At 59.2% G+C, this 21,224-nt stretch overlaps 2 protein-coding genes and 3 non-coding genes across 6 annotated transcripts; 1 reads left to right on the top strand and 4 right to left on the bottom strand.

Moving 5' to 3' along the window:
* Window positions 1-3,691: 3,691 nt before the first annotated feature.
* B3GNT7 (UDP-GlcNAc:betaGal beta-1,3-N-acetylglucosaminyltransferase 7) lies at window positions 3,692-6,163 on the top strand. Its single transcript, XM_051996477.1, has 2 exons — window positions 3,692-3,786; window positions 4,927-6,163. Exons 1-2 carry the CDS (start codon window positions 3,692-3,694, stop codon window positions 6,080-6,082), a joined length of 1,251 nt encoding a protein of 416 aa, XP_051852437.1. The 3' UTR covers window positions 6,083-6,163.
* A 6,214-nt stretch (window positions 6,164-12,377) lies between these two features.
* On the bottom strand, window positions 12,378-20,334 carry NCL (nucleolin). Of its 2 annotated transcripts, none has more exons than XM_051999524.1 (13): window positions 20,144-20,334; window positions 18,895-19,005; window positions 16,913-17,348; window positions 16,362-16,583; window positions 16,137-16,220; window positions 15,812-15,950; window positions 15,045-15,175; window positions 14,823-14,949; window positions 13,997-14,299; window positions 13,774-13,910; window positions 13,426-13,552; window positions 12,936-13,171; window positions 12,378-12,846 (listed from the first exon to the last, which is right to left on the bottom strand). In XM_051999524.1, exons 1-13 carry the CDS (start codon window positions 20,159-20,161, stop codon window positions 12,779-12,781), a joined length of 2,139 nt encoding a protein of 712 aa, XP_051855484.1. In that variant the 5' UTR covers window positions 20,162-20,334; the 3' UTR covers window positions 12,378-12,778. The 2 variants fall into 2 exon arrangements, with proteins under 2 accessions (XP_051855484.1, XP_051855485.1); XM_051999525.1 differs by having other exon boundaries at window positions 15,057-15,175; window positions 20,144-20,333.
* On the bottom strand, window positions 13,242-13,376 carry LOC127563596 (small nucleolar RNA SNORA75). Its single transcript, XR_007954038.1, has one exon. It is a non-coding gene; the product is annotated as a small nucleolar RNA SNORA75 (small nucleolar RNA).
* On the bottom strand, window positions 13,629-13,707 carry LOC127563614 (small nucleolar RNA SNORD20). The gene has a single exon (XR_007954056.1). It is a non-coding gene; the product is annotated as a small nucleolar RNA SNORD20 (small nucleolar RNA).
* On the bottom strand, window positions 16,021-16,090 carry LOC127563607 (small nucleolar RNA SNORD82). The gene has a single exon (XR_007954048.1). It is a non-coding gene; the product is annotated as a small nucleolar RNA SNORD82 (small nucleolar RNA).
* Window positions 20,335-21,224: the final 890 nt, after the last annotated feature.

Raw genomic sequence — 21,224 nt, forward strand, 5'->3', positions numbered from 1 at the left:
CACGTTCGCGTTCTGACTTGCCAGGTCCCGAGGCTCCTCAGTCAGGCCCAGGTATGTCTGCAAAGTCCTCGGGGGACACGCGACCCCGCCCCCTCCCCCATTCCCCCAGGGCTCGATCTCTGGTCCGAAGGATTCCCGAGGGTCCTGGTCACGGGGAGATAGGGATCTGCGCTCGGCTCTCCGGGATCCGCCTTCGTTGTCCTGGTGGAGAGTGATCACCCCACACGGCCAGGTGGGCGGCGGCCACGGGGGGGAGGGGGGGAGGGGAGCGGCTGGCTCCTCGCACCTCGCATTTCACTAAGAGGAAGAGGGGGAAGGAGGGAGGAGAGAGGCTTGGGGTGGGGGTGGGGTGAGGGAGACAAAGGGGAGGGGGAGAGAGAATGGGGGGGGGGGGTTGAGAATGAAGAGGGAGAGGAGGGGGAGGAGGAAAGAGCGAGGGAGAAGGGAAGGGGAGGAAGGGCTGAGGCTGCCGTCCTTCCATCCCCACCTCGTCTGATTAGACAGGGCCAAGCCCTCAGGGCCGTCTGTGGCACGTGCTAGCCCTGCCCTTCCTCAGGGCTCGCCCAGCAGTGCCAGGATCCCGGAGTTCCAGAGCTGATGAACGGAGGCCCAAAGGGAGGCCCCCTGAGCTACATTCCAGGAAACCGAGGCCCAGAGGCGCTCATGCGGCTGACGTGACCCCTCCTCCGCCGGAGGTCACTCGGAGTGCCGGGATCTCCCCAACAGCCTCAGAGGCCTCCTGCCCTCCCCGGCTCCCGGCCCTGCGAAGGCCGGAGATGAGTCCCGGGGGAGCGCCGGGTCCCTCCGATGGTGAGCCCGCCTCAGTAGGCCCCAAAGCTCCTCCCCGCGCCAAGGTCTAGTTCTGCTTAGAGAAAGGCAATTATTGGGGCAGCATTTACTGGATCGGAACCGCCCCGGGCCGGGCTGGGCGTCCGCTGGCAGGAAGGCCTTCCGAGGGGGAAGGGGAGCAGCCCCTGCCCACCAGGAGTCTGGGGAGGATGGGGGAGGGGGCCATGCCCGGAATCCCAGAACGCCGCTTCTTAGCGCTCAGAGGCGGGGCTTGCCCGCTCCCCAACCTCTGCCCAAGACCCTGGGGGAGGAGACGAGGAGAAACCCCCTCCTGGAGAAGCCCACTCCACACTGGGACAGCCTCGCTCCTTAGCTTTTCCCTCGGCCGCAAGGTGAGAAGTCAGGAGGCGGCTGTCACAGGATCTCGGAGTCAGGGAGTGGGTGGGAGGAGATTCGGTGTGGAAAGACTGGGGGGGAGGGGGGGGCCCGCAGGCTGGAAAGGGTTTCAAAGGCTAAACAAAGGATTTTCTATTTGCTCCTGGAGGAAATAGGGAGCCATGGAGGATTACTGAGGTGACAACTGAGTGGAGCCTGGATCGGAGCTGGGAGATCTGAGGCAGGCCGACTCGGCGGCCACTTTTGCAAAGCCCGGGTCTGGCCCTGGGCGGGGGGCGGGGGGCTGATGGATCCAGCCAGAAAAGGCCGTGAGGGAGCGAGAGTCAGGGAGGACCCGGGGGTGGGGGTGGGGGGCGGCAGCTGCAGAGACGCCTCCGCCCAGGGCGCAGACAGAGCGGCGATTCTCCCTGGGGACTGGGGGGGCAAAGACTAAGATGTCGGCTCGGGACCCGCCGTTTCGTGGGAGGCCGGAGCGCGGGAGAGAGGCGAGGGCTGGCTCGGAGCCCCCGTCTCCCCCGGCCGGCGGGCGCTGAGCCGCGGTCTTCAAGGATGCTCCGGGAGGCTGCGGAGCCTCTGGAGAGGTCGGAGGGGCCGGAGCCCGAGCCCCGGCCGGGAAGGGTTAAAATACCTGCCTCCCCGCGGGGGCCCTCCCGCCTGGCTCCGCCCCCGAGGCGCAGGAATCCGCTGGCGGAGGGGGGGGCCCGCCCTCGTCCCTCCCCTTCCCTGTGGCTCTCCTCCTCCCCGCTCGGGCAGTCAGTACCCCCGGCCGCGGCAGCCCCACTGGTTGGGCCGCCCTGCCTCCTGCGCCGGCTCAGCCAGCCCTCCGCCGCCCTCCGGCAGCGCCGGCATGTCCCACTGGTGAGTAGCCGGCGCCTGGGCTGGGACGGCGGGGAGCTCCGGAGCTTTCGGTCCCCTCTCCCCCCCCCCTCCCGCTGCCCCGCGGGGGAGGGGGGAAACCCGCGGGGGGGGGGCGCAGGTGGGGACGGGGAGAGGGCTTCCCGAGCGCCTTCCCCACTGTCCGGTGCCTCCGGCCGCGACGCGGAGGCAGGGAGGCTGGAGGACAGCCCGGCCGGGCTGCTGATGGGGCTCCGGCCCCCCCGGACCTGGCTCCCTGCAGCCTCCGCGGGGCTCGGGCTGCCCCGGTCCAGGGGCCGAGCCGGCGGCCGGAGGCGGGGCCAGGAGGGGCTCGCAGGAATTTGGACCGGGCTCTGTTCCGTGGCGTGGAGGAAGGGGAAGGGCGGGGTGGGGGGGCAGGACGTGCCCTCGGACACCTGCCCCCGCCCCCGGCCTCAGTGCCCTCATCTGGGAAAGAAGGGGCCGGACGGCGGCCCGGGGCGAGGCCGCCTCCCGGCCGGGAGCTATCTCCCCGCGCCCCGGCTCTGGTTCCGCTAAACCCCGGTGCCTCAGTTTCCTCTTCTGTAAAGGAGGCCGCGCTTTTTTGCGTCCCGGCCGGACCCGAGCTGGTTCTGGCCGTGACAGAAACAAGACTGTGAAGAATCTGCCCCGGGCTCCGCTACCTCCCCTAGTTGTTTTACAAATTTAGGGCGGGGCTGAGCAAGCGACGCCCGGGGCCCGGAGTAGAGAAGCTCTCTGCCCTCCTGCCTTTTCCCCGACTCTCCCAAGGTCTCCGGGACCGGACCTCCCCCTTCCCCCTCCCGCATCCCATCTCTATTTCTTCCTCCGCCGAACCGAGGGCCGAGCTGTGCTCCCGGGGTAGAACGGGAGGTCGGAGCCGCCCCTCGAGCCTCCCCCTCACACCCAGACAAGTTGCATTTGAATGAAGCGATTCGCTTCCCACCTGAATATCTGAAATATCTGAAGCCGGATTTGAACCCAGGGCTTCCGGACTCCCGATGGGGGCTCCGAGGCAGCTCCTACGGGACCACGTGGTCTCCCAGGCTCCCCCCGAGGGGAAGGACCCAGGGCTCCCGGAGGGAAAGTGGTCAGATTCCCAGAAAGAGCTTCCACCTCCGGGAACAGAAGGGCGCACTGTGTCTGCTCCGCACAGGCGCACACTGTCTCTGGATCTCTCTTCAATGCCCCACGGTGGCAAGGGGCCACAGCGGGGGACGGGGGGAGGGGGGACACGCACAGGTGCCCGCTTCCCGACAGCCCCTTGGGGTCCTGACAGGGCCGGCCTCTGACCAGCCCGTCTGCCCTCGTCTCTCCTGGGCTCCCCACTCCAGTGGCGGCCAGCAGAAAGGTCCGGCGGGGGGGCGGGGCGGGGAGGCGCTGGCCGGAACTGGCTGCCCCTGGCCCGGGGGTGGGATGATTCCTGGCCCAGAGAAGGCGGCCTCTCGGCCACTTCGCCTCGGTTCCCTTGTCGGCGGGAGGGGCTCGGTAGGAAGGTGCCCTCCATCTGCAGCGCAGCCTCCCCCTCGGGAGCCCTCCGGGGTCACAGATGTCTGGGGGAGCCCCGGGCTCCGGCCAGAGCCGCCTTCTTCACCGGGCTGTGCCTTGGGTGGGAGGCCGGCGGCTTCTTGTCTGTTAACGTTTGCGCAAACACATGTCGGAGCGCTCTGAGAGGATCCGGAAGCTTCACAGGCCTCCGGGGCGACGGCTCCGGGGTCTCCGATCACCGATGGGGGCGCCGAGGGTCAAGTGCTCAGCTGGCATTTTGACTGCCATTTATTGCCCATGTGGCCTCTGCCTTGGTTTCCTCATCTGTGAATTGGGCTCATCTAGATGGCTTTGAAGGACACTCCCTGCTTTAGACCTGTCGTTTTCTGCAAAATTCTAAGCATCTGTCTCTGCCTCAGTTTCCACATCTGCAAATTAAGTTCATCTAAATGGCTTCTAAGGTCTAAAAGATCACTTTTAGATCTGTGGTTTTGGCAAATTTCTAGGCACTTCCCTGTCCTCTGCCTCAGTTTCCTCAGAAAGCTTCTAAGGACCCTTCCACCTTTAGCCCTGCGGCTCTGGCAGATTTCTGTAAGATGAGGCCCCTTCAGCTCTGTGGTCACTGACTACCCAGGTGTCCCCCTGTCCTTGGTACTGACGTGGCCTTGCATCCGCAGCCCTCCCACCGCCCCATTAGACAGTAAGCCTCCGATGAATCACATGACCCATGACAAACTACACGGTCAGACCGAACTGAGGGCCAGGCCGAGGCTTGCTGACCCTGGCCCGTCCCCTGCCCTCCAAGCCCGCCCCCAGGCCCCGTGGCAAGCGTGGGAGGTCAGAGGGCAGGCCTGGCTGGAGCGTGCTAGCCTGGAGGGCCTGATCCCAGCAGCCCGGGCTCCCCGGCGGAAGGGCTGCATTCCTGTGGGTAGGAAGTCCCTCAGCGCCTGGGGAAATGGGGCTTTTTATGAATTCATGATGTGCAGAGTGAGGGCCCCGGGGAGGTGAACCCAAGTGAGCCGAGAGACCAGGAGAGAGGGAAGGAAATCAGCCGCTGGGAGTAGCTTCCCCACACGGGAAGGGGAAGACCCCGGAGCCAATCATTTTTAAGGGACAGATGGGCAAATACCATAGTCTCTGTTCCCCTGTTCCCCAGCCAGCTCCTGGTGGGCCCAGAGACGCGGGAAGTCCCGGAAGGAATCAAGGGCCCTGGGGAGGGAAAGCCTAGTCCGGGGGCTGCCCGGGGCTCCGTGGGCAGGGTCCTGGGCCCCAGTTAGGAAGGCCCGCGTGCCGCTGGATTGCTGCGTGAGCCCGCAGCCTGCCTCAGTTTCCCCGCCTGCCGGGGATCCCGTTAGCGGCCTGGGGGACAGGAAGTGACCGGCTGCTCCCCCTTGCTCCTAGGAAGAAGACGGTGTACCGCTCGGCGGGCCTGTCCCTGCTGCTGCTCCTGGCCCTGACGGTGCTGCAGCGCGGCCTGGCTCCGGGCCAGTTCCTTTACCCTTCGCCCTCCAGCCTGGTCAAGCGGGCGGACTCCGGGTTCTGGAAGTTGTCCGGGAACACCCCGAGCCCCGCGCCCCCCACGGCCACAGCCGCCGTCTGGGACGTGGCGGCCTCCAACTGCTCGGCCAACACCAACCTGTCGCGGCAGGCCTGGTTCCGGGCCCTGGAGCCGCACTTCCAGCAGTTCCTCCTGTACCGGCACTGCCGCTACTTCCCCATGCTGATGAACCACCCCGAGAAGTGCGCCGGCGACGTCTACCTGCTGGTGGTGGTCAAGTCGGTGATCACGCAGCACGACCGGCGCGAGGCCATCCGGCGCACCTGGGGGCGCGAGCGCGAGGCGCCGGGGGGCCGGGGGGCCGTGCGCACCCTCTTCCTGCTGGGCACGGCCTCCAAGCAGGAGGAGCGCGCCCACTACCAGCAGCTGCTGGCCTTCGAGGACCGGCTCTACGGCGACATCCTGCAGTGGGACTTCCTGGACTCCTTCTTCAACCTGACGCTGAAGGAGGTGCACTTCCTCAAGTGGCAGGCCGCCTTCTGCCCCGGCGTGCGCTTCATCTTCAAGGGGGACGACGACGTGTTCGTCAGCCCCGAGAACCTGCTGGAGTTCCTGGCCGACCAGCGGCCCGAGGGCGACCTCTTCGTGGGCGACGTGCTCGCGCGCGCGCGGCCCATCCGCAAGAAGGACAACAAGTACTACATCCCGGGCGCGCTCTACGCCAAGCCCGTGTACCCGCCCTACGCGGGGGGCGGGGGCTTCCTCATGGCCGGCGGCCTGGCGCGCCGCCTCTTCCGCGCCTCCGAGCGCCTGCAGCTCTACCCCATCGACGACGTCTTCCTGGGCATGTGCCTGCAGGCGCTGGGCGTGCGGCCCACGGCGCACACGGGCTTCAAGACGTTCGGCATCACGCGGGACAAGAGCAGCGCCCTCAACAAGGAGCCCTGCTTCTTCCGCTCCATGCTGGTGGTGCACAAGCTGCTGCCCGACGAGCTGCTGCGCATGTGGGAGCTGGTGCACGGCAACCTCACCTGCTCCCGCAAGCTGCAGGTGCTCTAGCCGCCGCCCCGGGGCCTGACCGACGGCTGGGAGGCCCCGCCCCCGGCCCACAAGCCCCTGGGACCGCAGGCAATGGGCGGGCTCGGGGGCCGGGCCCCCAAGCCCAAGGTCCCGCCTCTTACAGTTTTTAGGACCTTCACCTTCCCCTGGGACGGGGCAGGTGGATGGTGGACTGGGGGGGCCGGCGTCCTCTCTGGCTCTCTCAGCGGCTCCCCAGGTACAACCCCGGCAATATTCCGGTCCCAGGGAGCAGGCCTCAGGTGTCTGGCTTGGGGGCTGAGGCTGGCCTAGGTCCCTCCGGCCCGAGGCCCTTCCACAAACAACCACCTCCCTCGCCACTAGGTGTCCCCCCAGCCATGCCCGCTGAGCGGGACCCCCCCGGGCTCGCAGGGTCTCTGCCCAGGAGCCTCGGGAAATAAAGCTGTTCACCGACTACCTCAAAGGCTCCCCTCTCCGGAACCCTTTCAGGCCTGGGGCGCTGGATGTCCCCGGCAATGACTCCCAAGCCTCGAGGGAGGCGGCCTGAAGCTGGCCCTGGCCAGGGAGAGCAGCCACCTCTGTCCCCGAGCGCTGGCCACGCTGCCCTCCCGTGAACAGGGGCGGCCACCGGGGCCAGTGAGCAGGGAGTTGGCGTTTCTTAGCTACTGTGAAGTTTTATTTATGAAGGCCTTCAGAGTGGGCAGAGACTCCCGGCAGCACAGCTGCCCCCTTTCCACGCGCCCATGTTGCCCCATCCCCACAGGCCAGAAACCTCGGTCTCTGGAGGAAGCGCCTCCATCCTCCCGCCTCCTCATCCTCCCACCTCCTGCTCCCGGGAGCTGGGATGGGGGTGGGGCCCGTATTTAATAGTATGTGTGAGAGGAGGGTCTCGGGGTGACCTCAGCCCTCCCCAACCTGGGAGCCAAACGTACAGATCCCAGTTCACAGCCTAGTTTCGTTATTAAAAAGTGAACAGTGAAACATCACACTGGTCCTGGCTTTGCTTCCTCCTACAGCCCCAGCAGGGCTCCGAAGGTGGGGTGGGGGAAGAGGGACCCCCACTTTTCCTTGGGCCCCTCCCGGAGAACAGCACCTCAGAGGGCTGAATGAGAAGGGGAGGCCCTCCTTGCCTCTACCTGCTTTAGCACCAGAGGGTCTGGGTCAAGCCCGAGGGTTGCTGGGAGCTTCTTGCTGCTCAGGTGCTCAGGGCCACAAAAGGATTCTGGCCCGTCTGGTCCAAACACCATCTTTAGAACTGAGCTCATGGACAAGCCCGGTGGCCCCTTAGCACATGTCGGGCCCCCGGCCGCGGCCGGGAGCCTTGAGAGCCGGACTTTGTCTCTGTCCCAGACGCATAAATGTGCGTTAACTGAGGGTTAGCGCCCTTGGCCAAGTCCCGATGGAACAAGAGCTCCCACTATGTTAGTGGAAAGAAATTGTAACTGACCAGTGGGGGTGGGGCCGGCCTCTGAACCAAGGCTTCCCTCGGGTGCTTTTAAGGTGTTTGAGCCTCTGTGCTGTGCTCTGGACCTCAATTTCCCTATTCTGTAAAGTGGGTTCCTGCCAAGTCCTCAGACATGCTGGGCTGGAAGACTAGAATTGAGCATCCCGGTACTTGGGTGACCGAGGTCCTGCTTCCAAGGCAACTGCGGGGCCGGGCTGGGCTGCAGGCCATGGCACCAGACGCTGGCGCCCGTCACTTTGACTTCACCTAGGTTTCAGGGGCTCCTGGTCTGGACCCCTCCTCGCTGCCCCCCCGTAGGCCAGAGTTCAGGGCCCCCATCCTGTGTGGCCAGGCCTCGGGAGGCCCTCTCCCAGCAGCCTCCTGTTTCTGAGGAAGCTGACCCTGGAGGGCTTTTGGGGTCGTCTGGAGACTGCTTTCCAGCAGCTGGAGGGCAAGGCCTCTGGGGGTTACCTTGGAGGGGGGCCCCACACAGAGCTGGGCCCGAAGCCTCTTCCAGGTGCCTCGGGCCAATAAGCAGACACTCCCTTCATCGCTGCCCATCCTCATGCCAAAGCTTGCCTGGTGCCCAGACTCGGGAAGGCCTGGCTTCAGTCCCGCCCTTGTCACACTCGGGACCGGACCTTGTTTCTCAAAGCCCCAGTGTGCTAGTAAAGGGCCCCTCCACGCCGGGAACTCCTTACACTATTAAGTAGGGCTGGAGCAAGACAAGGTGGACAGGTCTTTTGCCCTCCCATTCTGCACATCCTGGTTTTTTGCTCCCCCCTGTGCCAGGGTCTTATTTAATGAAACACTGATGTGTTGGAACCCCCAAACCTCCCACACTGTCAGCCTTCCCCTTCCCCCCAGTTACAAGGCTTATATTCAGAATTTGGGTCCAAGTACTGTTGGCGCCGTTTCCCTGTAAAGCAAGGAGGCCACCTTCATTCTCGAGGGTAACTTCCAGCCTTGTAGCCTGTGGACCCCCCCCCCCCAAATCTCCTTCCAGCTGCTAGAAAGCAGAAAGCCTGGGGTGAGCCAAGTGCCAGCATATCTGCTATTTGTTGGGAGAGGGCCACTGGCCCATTGGCACAGGGACGTATCAATCCCATCACCACGGGAGTGGGTAAGTGCCCAATAATGGCCCCAAAACAAGGCAATAGTGCCAGGGAGAGCGTCTCTAAGTTGGGGTCTACGTGGGCTCTTGTGGATTGAAGTCTGGGAACCAAGGACTGCCTCAGAAACCAGCCAACTTCCCTTCTTTTCCTTACCTGTGAAAGGAGGGTATTCTTTTCCGGTTCTAGATGTGTTGCCGTCTGGGTTCCTGCCCTCCCTGGCTATTCCCAGAGGCAGAGAGAGGAGGGCTCATGGCGAGACTAGGTCTCTAGGACTGGAATCATCCAAGAGCTTGCTCCTATACACACTATGTCCACAATATGGACGACTTCCGCTCCAATTGGTTTCTTTCGTAACCTTCCATGTTTTGTGAATTTAAAATCATCCGAGGAGTCCCCGAGTTCCACCAGACAGCACCAAGGGGAACGTGACACCAGAAAAAGATGGAGCTTCCAGGACCAATCTTACCTTATTGAAAAGCTGAAGAGATCAAGGAGAGGGAGCTGGCCTGTGGAGGACCAAAGCAGAAGTACCCGCGGGGGGGATGGGAGAGGCGAGGGGCCCTCTGACCAGAGGAAGCAGGGGAGCTCAAGAACCGGCCAGAGATGCAGCCTGCTCTCACCTGGAGTCCCCCCCCAAGCGGGCCGATTCTTGGCTTGTCCTTCTAAGAGGGAGTCGCTATTCTGAGCAGAATTAGGCTGGCAATTGCATTTGGGGGGGGAGGGGGAGAGAAAGGGGGAGGGCGAGTAACTTCCATCTAGGGAGGCACCCAGACCCATCCAAAATTTGGGAAAAAATGTGCAAAGAGCCGGTCGAAGGGCTAAAGCCAGGCTGGCAATTCTCAAAGGGAAACCGGCCCACAGAGGGGATTATGGGAATGAATGGGAGGCCAAAAGGGGCAAGTGGATGCACAGGGCCTCTTGCACAAATTCAGATTTTGTTCAAGCTGGAAGCAGGCCAAGTGATGAATACAAAAACATCCCACAATCTTGAAAAACATCAGTGGGTCTGAGGGAAGCTCAAAATAAAGCATTAAGCAGATATTTATTCATTTTTGAATTGTTTTCCCCCAATTACATGTAAAAATATTAACATTTTTTTTTTAAAGTTGTAGTTTTAAATTCTCACCCCCGCTCCCTTTCTGAAGGCAGTTTGATAGTTTATACACGTGCAGTCATGGGAGACCTAGTTCCACATTAGCCGTGTTGCCTTCTGGGCCCCCAGTGACACCCCCACAAAAAATGGTAGTTTTAAAGTCTGCGCCCAAACTCCACCTGTTCCTCTCTGAAGCAAGGGAGCGTTTCATCATAAATCCTTTAGAAAATCACTTATTAAGCACCTACTATGTACCAGACACTACTGAGCACCAGGGATTCAGAAAGACAGAGAGCTCTCACCAAAGGAGGGGACAATAAACAGGAAGTAAGCGCAGGGCTCTGGGACCCCAGGGGCCACTAGAACAGGTCTGCACAGTTCCCATGCGGAATCGCCTTCTCAAGGGCCGGGCAAGGGGCAGACAAACCACAATTCTTTAAAAGGTAATGTTGAACATGGGCAATATGAGGAAATCCTGGATGTTTCCAAACAATTTCGAGGGAGTTTGGGCCCACGGAAGATGGCATTTGGCTGGGGACCAGAAGCCAAAGCTTGGGGCCTGGGGGTCGCCAGCTGCCAGTCACTGGCACCCATTGCTCCGGGGCCAGCAGGAAGGGCTCAGCTCCTTCAGCTTGGCTTCCATAGGGATGTCTTAGTTGATGGCGCCCCCTAGAGGCCCATCAAGGAGCAGGCCCTTTCTCCCTTCTTGGGAGTCTCTTCACTCCCCAGACCCATCTTGGTCCGGGTCCCATGGTAGTGCCCCGGCCAGGTGAGGGCTGGGCCCTGAGTCCAGAATCCCTGGACAACTCCTCAGGGCACAAGTTCCTGAGCCAGCCTGGGAAGACAGGGCTCAGAACCTGCCGACTCCCCCCAAGCAAAGAGCTCCCACCCTGGGCAATGAGGTAAGGAGCCTGTCCAGGACCCCCTGGGGCCGTTTTCTTCTCCCTGCCCGCACGTGGGGCGCAGTGGGCAGGGAGGGATCCCGGGCCCAAAGATGATCTCAGCAGTTTGTGGTCCTCAGCTGACAAAAAAACCACAAAAGGCGCGTCTGGGGGAATCCCAACTCCGAAACACAATTGAGGAAGACTCCTCAGGACCCTGCTGGGAAGGAGCCTCGATGGCGTCCTGTAAGAGTGCTTTGGCACACAGCTGGTGCTCAATACATGATTGCAGCCTCAACACTTGCAGGGAGGAATGACTGGAGACTTGCCACCAGCCTGGCTTATGGAGGGCAGCTGTCTCCTGTCCCTCTGAGGAGTTCTGGGTCCCAGCTTGGGGAGCTGAGCCTGCACCTGGAGAACTTTGCTCCCCCATTCACCCTAAACAGGATCATTCTGTTGGCCCTTCTTCCCTACAAAGGCCTCCGGGCCCTTCCCCAGGCCGAGCCCTTTGGGAGCAGAGCCTGTTTGCATCCCTAAGGTGGGAGACCCAGCTCCCCGGGCCTGCTGTGATGGAGCCTTTTGGGAGGGGGATGAAGGGCCCCCAAGGTCCCATCCTAGGTCCAGATTCAATCACCAAACCCTTCTCCACATTTAAGAACCTTCCCAGTCTTGGAACAGACTCGGGAAGCTTTTCCCTGGTGCTTCTGGCTGGCTCAGGCCCCCACTGCAAGGTTCTTTTGGTCCAAGCCACCTACTAGGCCCTTTGCCCTTAGCTGTAGGAGGGGGCCTGGGGTCCCAAGCCCGTATAAGCCTCAACCTAGGAGCCCGGAGAAGTGGTTGTTCCCACCCCCAACTCCTTCCTGGTGAGCCGGACCACAGCGCCCAGCAGCCTCGGTGCCCCCTGGCCCAGGCAGCCTGCCTGGCTGGCCAGAGGTCCTATGGGGAACTGGCCCTGCTCAGGGCCCTCCTCAGATGCCGTGGTGCTGGCCAGCCCAAGGGCAGCTTGGCACTGAGGACTGCCATGTCTCCAGCAGGGCCATGCTGCCCCCTGCTGGGCACTGACTGCAAGGCCTTTTCAACCATTTGCTAGCTGCCCCTCTTCTAAAATGGCTGCAGGTTTCTAATGTGCCAGCCGGCAGGTGCCCCTCATCCTAATGCTGGCCAAGGGCTTTGACTTGCCTAAGGCTTTCTGCCAACAGGGCACCCTGGCAACGCCTGCTAGGATACACTTGCTCCCAGCCACAAGAAGCCCCACCGGCTGCTGACTGGTCGCCACCCACAGGCCCTTGGCCAGCTGACCAAACAGTCCACCACCTCCCCTCCCCCACTGAGGTCCAGGCAGATTTTTAAGCCCTTGGCCTCCTTGCTACCCTAGTGTGGTTTGGGGGTCCCACGGCAGGCCCCCTTCTTGCCACCAATTTAATCCTGGATTCTCTCACAGGACACAGAAGGCGGCGCCTTCACTTACCTTCCCAGGAGGAACTGCAGCGTCTCCCAAGGGGGCTCTCCTTGCTCCCATCACTATCCTAGGACCTTTGGTCCATGTGTCACCCCAAGGCTGGCCTTCTAATTCTAAGAGATTGCGCCAGGCCTATGCCAAGAGCCCTGCCAGGGAGGGGGGGTTCCCACTGCCCCAGAACAAAGAGCTTTGGGTCCCCAGGGGCCCGAGGGGGATGTGGCCAGCGCGGCGCTTGGGCCAACCGGGCCCGGGCCCATCCGGCAGGAGTCCGTGGCGTCTTCACTCGGTGCCTTGGTCGAAAGCCCTTTAGGAAACAATCCGGCACCAGGTTAGGCCCCTTTAATGAGTCCTAAGACAGGCTGCGAAAGCAGGAACCATAAGCAAACATTTGCCTTTTTTCTTTACAGCCAAAAAGGGATAAAAAGGAAACAAAAAACCACTACAGGTATTTGTAGGAAAAAAATGGTTTTGTACATGGGGTAAAACATTATAAACTCAAGACAACTCAAGACAAGAGGTGAACTCCCACAGCTATCACCCGTCTCTGCAAAAAGTTTATATGGAACATCCGTCCCGTTAGAACTGCCGTGCTCTCCCTTGAAATGTCATCCAGGCTCTTCCAAGATGGCCACGGGCGCCCCCGGCCCGTCTGTCTTGGAATGACCTCACAAGGCTCTGATGTGACCCACAGAGTCCGTTCACGTGGCAGGGGAAGAAGGGGGAAGCTACTCAAACTTCGTCTTCTTTCCTTGTGGCTTGTTGTCACCTCGGCCTCCTCGGAAACCGCCGCGGCCTGTGTGTGCATAAGAGTGTGATCATGAGCCACGGCGGGTGCCCACAAGACCCCCCCCCAAAAGCCCCCAACTCAAAGCCAGAACTCACCTCCAAAGTTCCCTCGGCCTCGGCCTCCAAAACCTCCTCGGCCCCCTCTGCCGCCTCCTCGGCCCCCAAAGCCTCCACGGCCTCCGCCGCCTCCTCCACGGCCGCCACCTCGTCCCCCAAAGCCACTAGGCTTCGCCCAGTCCAGGGTCACTTTGTTTCCGTCGATCTCCCCATCCTCCATGGCCTCTTTTGCGGCTTTCGCTTCTTCCTCCGAGTTGAAGTCCACAAAACCGAACCTAAGAGTCAGCAGCAAGCGCAGAGGTCAGCGGGGGCAGCACCCCAACATTTCCCCGACCCCACCCAAGTACTTGTCCCGCGGCCTGGCAGGAGCCTCCCCCGAGATGGCGGGGGAGACGACCACGCAAGGCGCGAAGTTCATGTTCTTCTCGTGCGAATCCACACCCCGTCACTGGCAGACAGGGAGGAGCTCAATGAGAAGGCCCCGAGACCTTCCCACCCCCACTGTGGGATCCTCCCTCCCACAACATACCCTTTAGAGGACCCCGTCTCCCTGTCTGTGACTATCCTGGCACCGACAGAGCCCTGAAATGAATCTTTCAGTGTCTCTTCCGTTGTGTCTTCTGAGAGGCCTTTGACGAACAAGGTCTTGTAGGACTCTGGGGGGAGAGAAGAGCACTTGTCAGAGCATCTTGGCACACAGTAGGCCCACAGGCCATGTGACGCCCTGATGAGCTGGATCAGAACTTGACTATCTAGAGGAATTTTCTAGAGATTTCATCAGCACTTCTCAGAGAATTAGTCATCACATCCGGCCCTTCTTTGGAAGGCAGGGGTCTGGAATGAGGCCCCCGGTTTAGCCGCTCCCCCCTTCACTTACGGTTCCTTGGGGCTGCGTTGGAGGACTTCTGTCCCTTCAGCTCCAACCGGATGGCTCTGCCCTCGATCTCGATGTTATTGCAAGTATTCAAAGCTTCTTTGGCGTCTTCCACCGAGGCGAACTCGATGAAGGCGTACCTGGGGGGGAAGGCAGGAGGGTCAGAGAGCCCGCCGCAGAGCCCAGCCCCGGGCCCTCCCGCCGCAGCAGCGCCCGGCCCGCTCACCCCTTGGGCCGGCCCTGGTTGTTCTGGGGCAGGCTGATGGAGGTGGCCTTCTCGAACACCTCCTGCAGACTCTCCTCCGTGGCGCTGTAGGCCAGGTTGTTCAGCACCAGGGTCTTGGAGTCGGCCGGCTTGCTGTTGCTGCCGCCCCAGGCATTGTTCTTGCCGCCCCTCGAGTTCTCCTGGCCCTGGCTCTTCTCCCCAGTGTAGTCCAGGATGAGCGCCCGGCCATCGATCTCCGTGCCCTGTTTCTCCTCCAAGGCCTTGTCCACGTCTGCTTCCGTCTTAAATTCCACGTAGGCGATTCTGGAAGACGGGACCAGCCACTTACTCCATGTTTCCAGGAGAGGAAGGAGGTGAAAAGTGGGTGCTGCCCATGGGGAGTCATACACCCAATCATACCGGGGTCAAGGAGGCCCAAGAGGGCAGAGGACAAGGTGCACTCTCCACTGGCCCAGGCCAAGCCAAAACCTGGGGCCCTTGGGGATTATGGGTGCCAACAAAGGGGCAGTTCTGCTGTTCCCATTTCCTGGATTCTCAGGTCAGGGACCCAGCAGTACAGTGGCAAAGTGGAATCTAGGGAAAGCCCCCTGCATCTTCAGAGGGCCAGATAGATTCTAAGTGATTTACCCAGGGACATATAAGGCTGAAACTTGGGCTCCCGACACCGTCTTGCCCCCAGATTCACCACTCCTCCCGGCCTTGTCAAGGGGACACTCAGTGTACTGTACTTCTGTGGTCATTCCGCTAGAAGTGGACCCAAGCCTCCCTCTAAATAAAGCCAGGTGCTCAGTGTGAGGCTCCACGGCCTGGTACCCCCCCAACCTACCCCTTAGGGGTCCCATCCTTGGTGCAGACCAGTCTGATTTCAATAGCATCTTCAAACACTTCCTTGAGCTCCTCTTGAGTCACTTTATATGGCAGATTCTTCACAAAGAGCGTCCTTGCATCTCGGTCTAAAGAAAGGAGGGGCTGTTAGCCAGGTCTGAGGGGTCAGGAACGCCCCCCGCCCCAGCAAAGACACCAAATAGGGGCAGCAGTTCAGTCTCACCCTTCCACACACCTTTCTTGTTCTCCTTTGCCTTTTCCAGCTTAATTTCAGAGCCAAGCACTTTGGAGCCACTGAGTTCCATGGCCTTTTCCATATCTTCAGCAGATTCAAATTCCACATAGCCAAACTTCCTGGAAGGGAAAATAAAAAGGAGGAAGACCCAGAACTATAACCAGATAAATCTTTTTTTGGGGAGTGGGGGTGGCAGCAGCTGTCTAGTTCAGATCAAGAATCCAGAATTCCCCAAATAATTCAGACAAATTTGCAAAGATGTGTTCTATGAACTCCCTTCTCCACTATTTCTCAGGTCTGAGGGAAGTGGTTAGTCAAATCCTAGCAATGGATTCACAGAAAGCATTAGAAATACAGTGACTGGTCCTTCTTGGTCTGGTTAGATGACATGGCGCAGGTCCTACAATATCCCAACTGCTCAGACCAAGGTGGCCACTTGGCTACCAAGACCGCAGCCAAAGCTGGGCAGACTCGACAGATATGGCTACCCAAGGCAGGAACTCCGGGCACAGCCTAGCTCTAGCCCTCAGCTGCAGCTGCCTAGAATGTGCGGCTGAGTCGAGGATGGCCTTGATCCCCATCTTCCATGGGACGCCCCTTGAGTGAGTTAAGTCCACCATGTCTGACTGAACACGCTGAACAAAGACCAGGCCTTCTGTACTTTTTTTAAATGCCTTGGGGGCCTTATACATGAAAATAGCTCCCAGCAGCCCAGGTGGAGAGCTGAGGGAAGGCTCCAGACCCAGGCCACTTACCTGGTGGCACCGATGCGGACGTCCACAACGGTCAGGTCCTTTTTGGCAAAGAAGTCGGTGATCCCAGTTTTTAGCTCAGTAGCGCTTTTGTTGAAGTTCAGGTTACCAGCAAAGAGATTGAAATTTGTAGAGGCTTCAGCTATTGCACAAAGAAAAAGCTGGTGTTAGGGTAGAAAAGTGACTCCCCTCTGGAGGCCCAGAGGCACACGGCACATCAGCCTGCAGTGAGGATCCATCAGGCGTCAGCATTAAGTCCCTTGGCAGATCATCACTTGTGCCCCGCCACAAGTCACCGGCCCCAGGTGCCCAAGCCCGCTCCACTCACCATCCAGTTTCTGCTTCTTGGCTTCAGGAGCCTTCTGTTTGGTCATTTCCTTTTTCCTCTTTCCTGGAGCTTCTTTCACAGGCACTGCAAGACAAAACCAGCAGTCACCACTGAGATGGCCACAGCCTGCTTCTAGGGCCACCATGCACATTCTCTGGTTTGGGAATAGAGCCCTGATGGAGCCATCAAGAGCTGAATAAATTCCCATCTGGGGAAATCTATTACCTTCCTCCTCCTCCTCTTCCTCTTCTTCCTCCTCCTCCTCCTCTTCTTCATCATCATCCTCATCATCGTCATCATCCTCATCATCTTCCTCATCGTCATCCTCCTCCTCCTCCTCTTCTTCCTCCTTGGCCTTCACAGCCTTCCCGGCTTTCCCCACAGCAGCCTTCACAGCAGCAGCCTTTCCTTTGGCCGGTGTGGTGTCCATAGCTTCTTCCTCAGAGTCTAAAAAGAAAACTCTTCAAGTCCTCCCCCAGGATAATGCTCCCCAGGTAATGGAATGACATCAGACACTGCTAGGGACCGGCGCCTGTCACACAAAGGGACCTAGGAAGAACCTGTACTTCCCCCACGTGGAGAGATTTCTGCCTGAGCAGGAGTGTCCCAGTCCACATTGTCCCAGATCACACCCTGGGAGGCCGACCCCAGAGATGAGCTCCCCCAGTGAGGTCTCCAATTCTAGACAAGAAAATTTAAATTCTAGTGGCAAACTGATGGGTTTCCTAACAGGTTCTTTACCAATTAAAAAAAATTATAACAGAAATGATGATTACCATCCTCGTCATCTTCATCCTCATCACTGTCCTCCTCCTCGTCATCCTCCTCCTCCTCCTCCTCAGACTCTTGTTTGGCGGCAGCAGCTGCTTTCTTCTTTGTGGCTTTGGGAGGCTCAAATTCTTCATCTTCCTCTTCGCTGTCTTCCTCCTCCTCGGACTCACTGTCCTCCTTCTTGGCATTCTTCCCATTTTTAGCCCCTTTGGCCGGGGTCACCACTGCTTTGGCCGGGGTGGCCGCCTTCTTTCCCGGGGTGGCGACAGCTTTGGCCGGGGTGGCTGCCTTCTTGGCGGAGGCCATGACAGCCGCCTTCTTACCAGGAGTCACGGCTGCTTTCTTAGCGGGTGTGGTGGCAACGACAGCTTTTTTGGTCGGTGCAACTTTCTTGGCTGGCGTAGCCACAGCCTTCTTGCCCTTCTTCTGAGGAACCACAACCTAATTGTAAAAATTGATGTTTGCAAAATGTTACAATTTACAAAGCCCGTTTCTACCTAGAGGGAAGAAACCACCACAAGTGCAATATTCAAGTTAGGAAATACAACTCAAAACACACAACTCTCAAGATGGGTGGGAATGAGCTACGGAACCAAGAGCATAGGGGAGGGTGTGGAAGGCAAGCAGGTGGGCACCTAGTGCCCCGCCCCCTCCCACCCTCAGGCAGGGATTCAGAGTCTGAACCACCTACCTTCCACTACAACCTGCAACCCTGAGGATTTGCTCCTATGGGTATGAAGTGCTGGGATTCAAAAGCCAGGCCTGGTCTAAAAACAGTTTGAAAGGGGGAGTCAGGCATCAGGAACCAGATTATTTTCCATGGCCAACTTAATCAACAGTGTAATCTGGCTGCCAAAGAGGACAATGCAATTCCCCCAGCTACTCCACTCTATTCTGAGCACGTCATCTGGAATCCCATCACTAACATAATGTCCTGCACGCCCAGCTGGGTCTAAGGCGCTCTGAGTACAAGCTGCCTAAGGCAGAGTTTGGTCCTGACCTCCCAATGCTTGCCAGGGCTCTGCACCCAAGAGGCCCGAGCAAGGGCTGCTGTAACTTTCCAGGCCCTCTAACTCTGGATCTGTGACCCTCTGGACTAGGTTCTGTGATTCCAGCTTCTCAAAAAGATACTCCCTTCAAGGACCCTGGATTCAGAAATTTCCAATACTCCAAGTCATGTGAGAGCTAGAAAAAGGACTTGGTCTAGCCTGTTTTACAGATGAAGGAACAAAATCATATGGAATGGAACCAAGTCTGTACTTTTAAGTACGCTTCTTTAATGACCTCAGTTTTGGACAGAACCTAAATCCAAACAATTTTTAAGACACATTAATGAAATGCCACATTTTTAAAAGGTGTCTAAATCAGTAATGCTTTCTATCAACCATCTTTATTTCTTACCTTTCAGGACATCAACACCCGACCATGAACAATCTAACAGTATTCAGACAGTACAAATCAGAATTAGCCTAACAGTCCACAACTCTAGTGCTATGAATGGACTCAACCACCTCAAAAGAGGTGGAATCCTGCCTGATTCTAAGTATTACTTAGCTCACCTTTACAAGAACCAGGTAAAGCAAAGAAAGTCACAAAGACCCTGTGGATTTAATTCCTTATTAGCTGAGATATTCTGATGTATGTTACCTAGCACCTTTCTTAGGAAAGACAGTATTACTCAATGTGCCTCCCCCCCAAAAAAAAATCACTACTGCCCTTAAATGAGAATTGAATTAATGCTATCTATTCCCCCAAAATTGTTTGAACTTTAATAATTAAAATTTCCCTAAAATCAAACCCAGATTTGAACACTGTTGACACCAGGCTGAAAATTGCCATTTTCATAATAAACTTTTAAACCAGACCATGCCAAATCGGATTTTACCCAAATCCCTGCACACAAATTCCCTTTTGATTCTGAAAATAACTTGTTGCCCTCATTTACAGAACAAAACAAATCATTTCCGGGGGAGGGCTACAAAGTTACCTCTTCTCCGCTGCTCTCCTCTTCATCTTCAGACATCTCCTCATCTTCACTATCTTCTACTTCTTTTGGGGGAGGAGCCATCTTCTTGGGCTCCCCTTGATTTTTAGCAGCCTAGAAGGAAAGACCAAAAAAAGGTATGACATGAGGTAACTGTAATCCATTTACACTCGGGCTACCTTAATCAAGGATAGGATTCACATTAATAAAATCACCTGCTTCAGAATGTGATCAAAACCACGATTTTATGGTAGTCAGTCCTCCTTGGCAAAGTCTACCCACCTTTGCTAACCCCCCCCCCCCCCCAACCCTTCAGAATATGGGAAACTTCTGGTTACCTGTAAACTTAGAAACACCAGAAGGGGCAGCTCACACGGTTGAGCCGGCTGACCGCAGCTCCAGTAAATAGCTTTACAGCCTGTTGTTAATCAGCACTAGTTTTTTCTAACCTTTCTCTCACTTGCCGCTAAACTTAAACTTGTTTTTTAGAACTTGGGCAAGACTCATTCTGGCTTCAAGGCACCCCCACAGCAAGACCACGTGGTTAAGTAGGGAAGCACGTGCTAAAAGCGTGGTCCAAGCTCCGGCCCGGCCCCCTCCTTTACCCTCCCCTCATCTAGGTCGCCTGTGGACCCTACGTCTCCAGTTCCCGGAACCATCAGCACAAGGTGGAGATCAGCAGGACCATGAGACCACGTGGTCAAGACTCCCCTTTTGACAGAAGAGAAGGCCCTAGAGTCCACAGCCATTTGACCCTGGCCTGGAATCTGGCTCATCCCCCTCTCTCCCAGAGGCTGCCACCCACGAGTTCAGACTCGGACCCAGGGCAACGCTCGGCTCCAATCGGCCTGGCCAGGCCGGGGCCATATGGTAAGAGAGCCAGGCACCCACGTGCACACCGCCCAAACACGTGCGCCCGCGGAGCCCGGGCCCGGCGCTCAGAGATGACCTCACGCGGCCCTCGTCCCAGCACTCCCCTCCGGGGCCCAGCGCGCACGCGCGGCTTCGCTCCCCGCCTGCCCTCCCGCCGCTCTCGACTCTCGACTCCCGTCTCCCCAGGCCCTCCTCCTCCCCAGTCCAGAGCTAGCGGCGGTGGCTGTAGCGGTAGCGGCGACGGCGTCGCGCGAGACTTCCCGGGAGCCCCGCACCGCGCACGCGCTGTCGCGCTCCGCCCCGCTCTCGCGCGCTGGGGCCCGCTAGGCCCCGCAGCCCCGGGGGCGCGTGGCTGCCTTAGCCCGCCGCCGCCTCTCACCTTCCCTAGCTTCACCATGGTGGCGGTGCGAGACTAGGGCGCGGGGGATGCAGATCCGTCGACCGAGGCCCAGACAGTGTCGGTGGCGGCGGATAGAGCGGGGAAGAGTCCGTCCGCGAGCAGCTCTTTGCTAGCCGAGACTGAGACGAAAGACTGAGCCTGCCCCCTCGGCGCGACTGGAAAGGAGCTCGCCCCGACCCCGTGACGCCCCCGCGGCCAACCAGCGGCTGCTCCCCACCCCCGGGCCCGTACCGGCCAATCCCTGAGCTAGCCCGGATGAGGGGGTGGGGCCAACGGAGGGGGTGGGGCGCGCCGGGGAGGGGAGCGGGGCGCGCGGGAGCGCGGGACGCGAGGCGGGAGCGGCATGCTGATTGGCCGGCGGGCGGGGCGCGCTCGGGAGCGGAACGGGACGCGGCGGAACGCGGCGGAGCACGTGGCGCCGGGGCGCAGCCTGCCCACGTGTGGCCTCTGGTCGCTTAGCGGCGGACATCTTGAGCCCTGGGGAGCCGTGCCTTCCGGAAGGGAGCTGGCATCTGAGCCCTGGAAGGGAGCCAAGCGTGGGGCGGGAAGAACGGGACCCGAGCCCCCGGCCAAACTCGGACCCGCCCTAGTCCACTGACCCTGGGCGAGCCACGCGTTCCGCCTCAGTTTCCTGGTCTGTCAACACTCTCTGAAGAGCCCTTCTATCCTTGAGTGAAACAGGGCTGCCTCTGAACCTCAGTTTTCTCCATCTGTTAAATGGGCTGAGCCCCATGCTTCCTTGGGAAGGTGCCTTCTGGGTCTAAGTGAGACATAAAAGAAGCTTGTGTGTGTCTGTCTGTCTGTGTCTATGTCCCCGTGTCCATCCATCTGCATCCCACTGTCCCGTTGTACCTGCAACTCAGCCACCCCCCCACACTAACCCAGCGACCCTGGACCAGTCACTTAAGCCCCGGTCCTCTAGAGCTCTCTGCTGGAGTGAGGGGGAGGGGCGGCATCCTCCTGGTGTTACAGGGCCGCAGGTACTGCAGCTGGAAGGGTTGGGGGCGCCTCTTTGTGCCCCTTCCAGCCTGGCTTGGGGAATTCCCCGGCGCCCGCTGTC

This window comes from Antechinus flavipes, chromosome 4 (assembly GCF_016432865.1).
Source record: "Antechinus flavipes isolate AdamAnt ecotype Samford, QLD, Australia chromosome 4, AdamAnt_v2, whole genome shotgun sequence".
Classification (NCBI taxonomy): Eukaryota; Metazoa; Chordata; class Mammalia; order Dasyuromorphia; family Dasyuridae; genus Antechinus; species Antechinus flavipes.

Bases quoted from the DNA above. Each gene is read 5' to 3' on its own strand.
- NCL (XM_051999524.1), bottom strand. The intron at 15,176-15,811 runs GTAAGTGGCCTG...TTTCCCTTCCAG, and splicing joins GTCCGCATCGGTGCCACCAG to GAAGTTTGGCTATGTGGAAT. The intron at 13,911-13,996 runs GTGAGCGGGCCG...CTTCCCCCCCAG, and splicing joins AACCAGGGCCGGCCCAAGGG to GTACGCCTTCATCGAGTTCG.
- B3GNT7 (XM_051996477.1), top strand. From the start codon at position 3,692: ATGTCGGAGCGCTCTGAGAGGATCCGGAAGCTTCACAGGCCTCCGGGG. The intron at 3,787-4,926 runs GTGCTCAGCTGG...CCTTGCTCCTAG, and splicing joins ATGGGGGCGCCGAGGGTCAA to GAAGAAGACGGTGTACCGCT.